Below are 6773 nucleotides of genomic sequence, written 5' to 3'. Positions count from 1 at the left end.
AATAACTCATACAAAAAGAACCAAGGTTTGGCCCTACATCAAAGGAGAAACATATCAATATATATTTAGTTTTGGGTTAAAATATAATATTTAAAACACTGTCAATTAAAAAATTCCTCACTTTAATTCACTTTTTAAAGTGAGCTTAGCTTATCAAATAAAAACCAATTGTACTATACTTTGACACTATTGATAAAGGCAGAAATGAGATAAAAGTAGATAGCTTTCCTTTTCAAGAACCCCAAATGTATAATATCTCTCTAATAAACATTCTCTATGTATGCTTTACTGGTCTAACCATCCAGAAATGTGAATAACAACATAGGTAGGTTTAACCAAAATTAAAGGTAAAAATATTTTAATTCAATTCCTATGTTCGTAACCACAATGGAAAGCAGAAATTTTTTTTGCAACATCAGTAAACACGTTTTTCTTAAAGTCTAAATAATTAACCCAAGTATACCAATCTAAATATTTTTAAGCCAAGTAGTTAACTTCCTACCAAATACTGGGAAAATAAAATTTATATTAGTACTCTTGCTTTTTAAAAGCACTTTACCTCCAAGTTACTTTACTAACCAAGGGTTTTGAAATACAGGTTTCCTAAAAGTTACAAATTTACATAGTTACAAATTCGGATAGTTTTCATTTTTTAATTTTTTTTTTTTAGATAGATTCTCACTCTGTTGCCTAGGCTGGGGTGCAGTGGCACGACCTCAGCTCACTGCAACTTCTGCCTCCTGGGTTCAAGCGATCCCCCTGCCTCATCCTCCCAAGTAGCTAGGACTACACGTGCCCACCACCAAGCCTGGCTAATTTTTTTTGTATTTTTGGTAGAGACGGTGTTTTGCCATATTGGCCAGGCTGGTCTTAAACTTCTGACCTTGTGATCCGCCCGCCTTGGCCTCCCAAAGTACTGGGATTACAGGCCTGAGCCACCTTGCCCAGCCAATAGTTTTCATTTTTAAGAGTCACAACAAATGTAAAAATTTTTACTCAAAAAAGATTAGCTTTATTTTTTCTTCAAGTAAGAGCCTGAACTCACTTAAAAGTCTAGAAGTGCTTTATAACTCAATTTATTGAGAACTAGTTTGGCCAAAACGCAGTTCTGAAGGACTTCCCAGTTATATTACAAAGTTATCTATATATAACACAGTTCATCATTTTCTAAAATTGTGGTAAAATATACACAAAATTGACCATTTTAACCATTTTTAAGTGTATAATTCAGTGGGATTAAGTACATTCACACTGTTGTGCGATACAGTTCATTTTTGCAAGAACTATATTCTACAGTTCAAAAAAGTGAATGCTAAAATTTGTAAGATTTCAGAAACATAAGATTATTTAAAATAGGAATTACTTTCTCTTTAGAGAGTTGCTTTATATCCTCCAGTTCACTAGAGAGCCTTTCTATTTCTCTCTGTGCTTGGACTTGTTGACGACGAGCCTCCGCCAATTCTGTATGAGAGTTCTGCACCTGCTCCCGGGTTAGCCTCAATTCTTGCCCCAAATCTATGGCCTCCTTGTACTGAGTGGCAATGTACTGTTCCTGCTCTTTCATAACCTGAAAAACATAAGGTATTTGTAGGTTTCAGAATGAAATATACAGATAACCTATTTCTTATTCTGATTTTGCTTAATAAGTAAATGTCCCCCTTCCAACTAAATCCTTTAACATACAATGAGTATGTTAAAATTTAACATACAATGAGTATCACCCACTGTGAAACTGATAGTCAAGAAAAAAAAATCTATAAGAAAATGACAAAAATACCATAATTGGGACTCTTATTGATATATATTACATGACTGTAACATATACAAGCCATATAATCTTTTACCATTTTGAAAGTAACACTTGGCCGGGCGCGGTGGCTCAAGCCTGTAATCCCAGCACTTTGGGAGGCCGAGACGGGCGGATCACGAGGTCAGGAGATCGAGACCATCCTGGCTAATACGGTGAAACCCTGTCTCTACTTATAAATACAAAAAACTAGCCGGGCGATGAGGCGGGCGCCTGTAGTCCCAGCTACTCGGGAGGCTGAGGCAGGAGAATGGTGTAAACCCGGGAGGCGGAGCTTGTAGTGAGCTGAGATCCGGCCACTGCACTCCAGCCTGGGTGGCAGAGCAAGACTCCGTCTCAAAAAAAAAAAAAAAAGAAAGTAACACTTACAACAGAAAACATAAAGAGAAAAGAGAAGTTAACATTTGATTATCTATGTCAAAGAGAATATATTGGTATAGATAACTAAAATCCATCATTTAATCCACACAGCTGGGTTAAGGTCTTATTCTCTGTGAAAGTAAAACTTGTCACTGGGGCTGCTACTCCCACTGAAATGGTTTTATATTACTCAATTAAATTTCAAATAAAGTATTTCTCCCCCTCCCCGCCTCCTCCTTCTTCTTCCTCTTCTTCCTCTTCCTCCTCTTCTTCCTTTTCTTCTTCTTCGTTTGGTAAAGGCTCCTGCTCTGTTGCCCAGATTGGAGGGCAGCGGTGTGATCACAAATCACTGCAGCCTTGACCTCCTGGGGTTAAGGGATTCTCCTGGCTCAGCCTCCCAAGTAGCTGGGACCACAGGCATGCATCACCACACCTAGCTAGTTTTTAAAGGTTTTTGTAGAGACAGGGGTCCCACTGCTACGATGCCCAGGCTGATCTTGAATTTCTGGGCTCAAATGATCCTGCCAATTTGGCCTCCCAAAGTGCTGGCATTACAGGTGTGAGTCACCGTGCCTGACCCTAAATTCACTTTTTTTTTTTTTTATTATACTTTAAGTTCTAGGGTACATGTGCATAGCGTGCAGCTTTTTAAAAAGGCAAGTGGAGGAATGAGTTCACCAGTCAACACACATGCATAGTGATGATATGAAGTCATCAAACTTCATCTGGCAACTCAGTGCACTTGGTCTCAATAATGTGCAATTATTTATTTATCCATTCTTTCGATGGAGTTCCCAATACACAAAACATTGTATCTTATTAATAGCTGACTCTTCGGCCGGGCACGGTGGCTCACGCCTGTAATCCCGGCACTTTGGGAGGCCGAGGTGGGCGGATCACAAGGTCAGGAGTTTGAAACCTACCTGGCCAGTATGGTGAAACCCTGTCTCTACTAAAAATAAAAAAATTAGCCAGGCGTGGTGGCAGGCGCCTGTAATCCCAGCTACTTGGGAAGCTGAGGCAGGAGAATCACTTGAACCCGGAAAGCAGAGGTTGCAATGAGCCAAGATTGTGCCACTGCACTCCAGCCTGGGTGATAGAGAGAGACTCTGTCTCAAAAAAAAAAAAAAAAAAAAGTTGACTCCTCAATTCTGTTACACAGCTTCTCAATAAATATTTGTCAACCAAATAAGCATATATTGTAGATTTACTATATGAAAGATACCATGCAAAGGCCTGTATACAGAGATAAATGAGACATTGTCTTTGCCTATACCTAGACCATCAGAAAAATATTTTAAAAGGTCAAAGAAACTAACAGGTTTCTGGAACAAATAACTAGCCTAAAAACAGTTATGGCACAGTTTTTGTATATTAAAACCAACCAGTTTAAAACATAAAGATTCATTTCACTCAACAGAGACTATCACTTGTTTCTTAGGTGGAAATAATTTGCTTACACTCTCCATTTCTTTCATCCTTTGTTGTGTTCTTTCGATTTCTTTTTTCAGTTGACTTATCTCCTGTTCATTTTGTAGCATTATAAACTCTTTTTCTCGAAGCTGTTCTTTAGCATTTTGTAACTTGTCATTCAAACTTTCTATCTGAATTTTAAACAGATAAGCAGTATCAATAAAACTAATGAAATATAATTTAATCAATGCTGTGTTCCAAGTAAATCAAGGTTTAAACACTTATATCTAAAAGCAAAATATAAACAGATATTCTTCTTAAGGCAATTATATCTTGGAAATAAGCACAAGAATTCTTGTTCTTGGACGTTACCAGAAAGGCAGAATAAAGGGTAACTCACATTCCCCCACAACAACAGGAATCCTGCACCCTCTCAGACTTCACCACTATAAAATGTATCTATGTAACCAAAAACTACTTGTACCCTAAAAGCGACTGAAATTTAAAAAACTAAAAATTAATAGATATTCTACCATTATATTAGAGAAGACTTTTTTGTTTTTGTTTTAGCTTATAGAAGTTTGTAAATTACAAAATGAAAATTGTGTCTTCACCCCAGTCTCTCAACAATATCTAGAGGTAAATAAACACTGTTAATTTAAAATAAAACAAAAAAAGAATCCTGCACCTATCCACAGTCGAGTCTCTTTGCAGGAGCCTCAGGATTCAGGTAGGGGTTTGTGAAATCCTGGTAGAGACGAAGACGTGAGAGAGTTATTTTGAGAGCACAGACAGAAACCCAGTTGGCTGTTAATGTCAAGCTTGCTTCTGGGTTCAAGCCTGGAAATAGCCCACATCCCCAGGGGACTTGGCTACGGCTCCATTTGGCCTTGAGCCTACAAGCACAACTATCTGCAAAGGGGTCCATAAGGAATCATGCATACTAATGCCTTAGTGGAAAGGCTCTCTCCCTGCTGACATCAGTCTCAGCAGTGAACCAGAAAGTTGTCTGGTGACTCCGCTCCAACTCCCCTCAGTTGCAGTCCCAGCTCAGAGCTGCTCACACACAGACCCACAGGGAGACCTGTCCTTATCCTGCAGCCTAGGAGTCTAAGCCTCCTTGAAAGGCTTGCCAACCTCTGTCCCACAGCAGATCCCAAGGGGACCCAGTCTCAGCTCTAACTCTCCTGCTGCAATCAGGGAACTATCCCATCTGTGCAGGGACTTGCTGGGAGACACATGTCCCTCTGAAATAATGAGACAGGCTCTCCTGCCTCTGTCCCACAGCAGATGCTAAAGGGGTTAAATTTCAGCTCCAGCACCTCCTACTGCAGACAGGGAACTATTCCATCTGAGCTGAGACCTGCTGGCCCTGTTTGGGCCAACAATATAGGTTCTCCAGCCTTCATCCCACAGCAGATGCTGAGGGGGCCCAGTCTCAACTCTAGCTCCTCACACTGTCATTGGGGAAATATCCTTTGAAGGAGCTTGCTGGGCTACGTGTGCCCCTCTAAGCTGAGACTGGGCTCTCCAGCCTCCATTCCACAACATATCCCAAGAGGGCCAGTCTCCACTCCAGCCCCTCTCATTGCAACTAGAGACTCATCCCACCTGTCAAAAGATTTGCTGGGAAACACGCCCTTCTGGGCCACCAGGACAGCCTTCTGGACCTGGGTCCCTGGCAAGCATTCCCACAGCCTTAGTATGCAACTTGAACCTTTCCCAGGTCCATGTGGGCTGGAAAGCCATGTCAACCTTGGAGCCCTCATAAGACCTGCAGCAAGCCTGGATGTAGATCATTCTCTAGTGTTCAACAGTTGCAGTGATCACAGCCTCAGGGAACACAAAAGCCAGTTTGCTTAAATTCCTGGAAGGGCCTCCCAAAAAGGACAAGCACAAACTAAGCCAGACTGCAAAGACTAAAATAAATACCTACTCCCTAAATATGCAGATGTCATTGCATATCTACAAGCATGAAGAACATTCAAAGAAATACAACCTTACCAAATAAACAAAATCACGCACCAGAGAGTAACCCTGAAGTGATGGAGATGAGTGATCTCTCAAAGAACTGAAAATAGCTATTTTAAGGAAGTTCAACAAACTCTAAGAAGACGCAGAGAATCAATTGAGAAATTTGTGAGAAAAATTTAACAGAGAATAAAATAATTTTTAAAAAATCAAACAAAAATTTTGGAGCTGAAAAATACAATAAATGAAGTGAAAAACGAAATAAAGAGCATCAACAGCAGAATGGGTCAAAGAGAATCAGTGAGCTTGAAGATGGACTATTTGAAAGTATATAGGGGCAGAGCAAGATGGCTGAATAGGAACAGCTCCAGTCTCCAGCTCCCAGGGCCAGCGACACAGAAGATGAGTGATTTCTGCATTTTCAACTGAGGTACCGGGTTCATCTCACTAGGGAGTGCTGAACAATCGGTGCTGGTCAGCTGCTGCAGCCCGACTAGCGAGAGCTGAAGCAGGGAGAGGCATCGCCTCACCTGGGAAGCGCAAGGGGGAAGGAAACCCTTTTCCTAGCCAGGGGAACTGAGACACACAACACCTGGAAAATCGGGTAACTCCCACCACAATACTGTGCTTTACCAAGGGTCTTAGCAAATGGCACACCAGGAGATTATATCCCACACCTGGCCAGGAGGGTCCCACGCCCGCGGAGCCTCCCTCATTGCTAGCACAGCAGTCTGCGATCTAATGGCAAAGGCAGCAGCGAGGCTGGGGGAGGGACGCCCACCATTGCTGAGGCTTAAGTAGGTAAACAAAGCCGCTGGGAAGCTCGAACTGGGTAGTGCCCACAGCAGCTCAAGGAGGCCTGCCTGTCTCTGTAGACTCCATCTCTGGGGACAGGGCACAGCTAAACAAACAAACAAAAAAGCAGCAAAAACCTCTGCAGTTGCAAACGACCCTGTCTGACAGCTTTGAAGAGAGCAGTAGATCTCCCAACACGGAGGTTGAGATCTGAGAACGGACAGACTGCCTGCTCAAGTGGATCCCTGACACCTGAGTAGCCTAACTGGGAGACATCCCCCACTAGGGGCAGACCGACACCCCACACCTCACACGGCGGGGTACACTCCTGAGATGAAGCTTTCAAAGCAAGAATCAGACAGGTCCACTCACTGTTCAGCAATATTCTATCTTCTGCAGCCTCTGCTGCTGATACCCAGGCAAACAG

General features: G+C 41.9%; 1 protein-coding gene across 1 annotated transcript in view; it reads right to left on the bottom strand.

Moving 5' to 3' along the window:
* The window catches only part of CCDC18 (coiled-coil domain containing 18), a 114166-nt gene that overhangs the window by 29558 nt on the left and 77835 nt on the right, over window positions 1-6773 (bottom strand). Inside the window, exons 24-25 of the mRNA XM_011939996.1 lie at window positions 3628-3771; window positions 1364-1567 (exon numbers count right to left, since the gene is read on the bottom strand). Of these exons, the coding sequence (XP_011795386.1) occupies window positions 1364-1567; window positions 3628-3771 (348 nt within the window). The remainder of the gene's footprint in view (window positions 1-1363; window positions 1568-3627; window positions 3772-6773) is intronic.

Source organism: Colobus angolensis, unplaced genomic scaffold (genome assembly GCF_000951035.1).
Source record: "Colobus angolensis palliatus isolate OR3802 unplaced genomic scaffold, Cang.pa_1.0 Scaffold186, whole genome shotgun sequence".
NCBI lineage: Eukaryota > Metazoa > Chordata > Mammalia > Primates > Cercopithecidae > Colobus > Colobus angolensis.
Note: the sequence above shows the minus strand (reverse complement) of the source record. Positions and strands in the feature narration are given on the sequence as shown.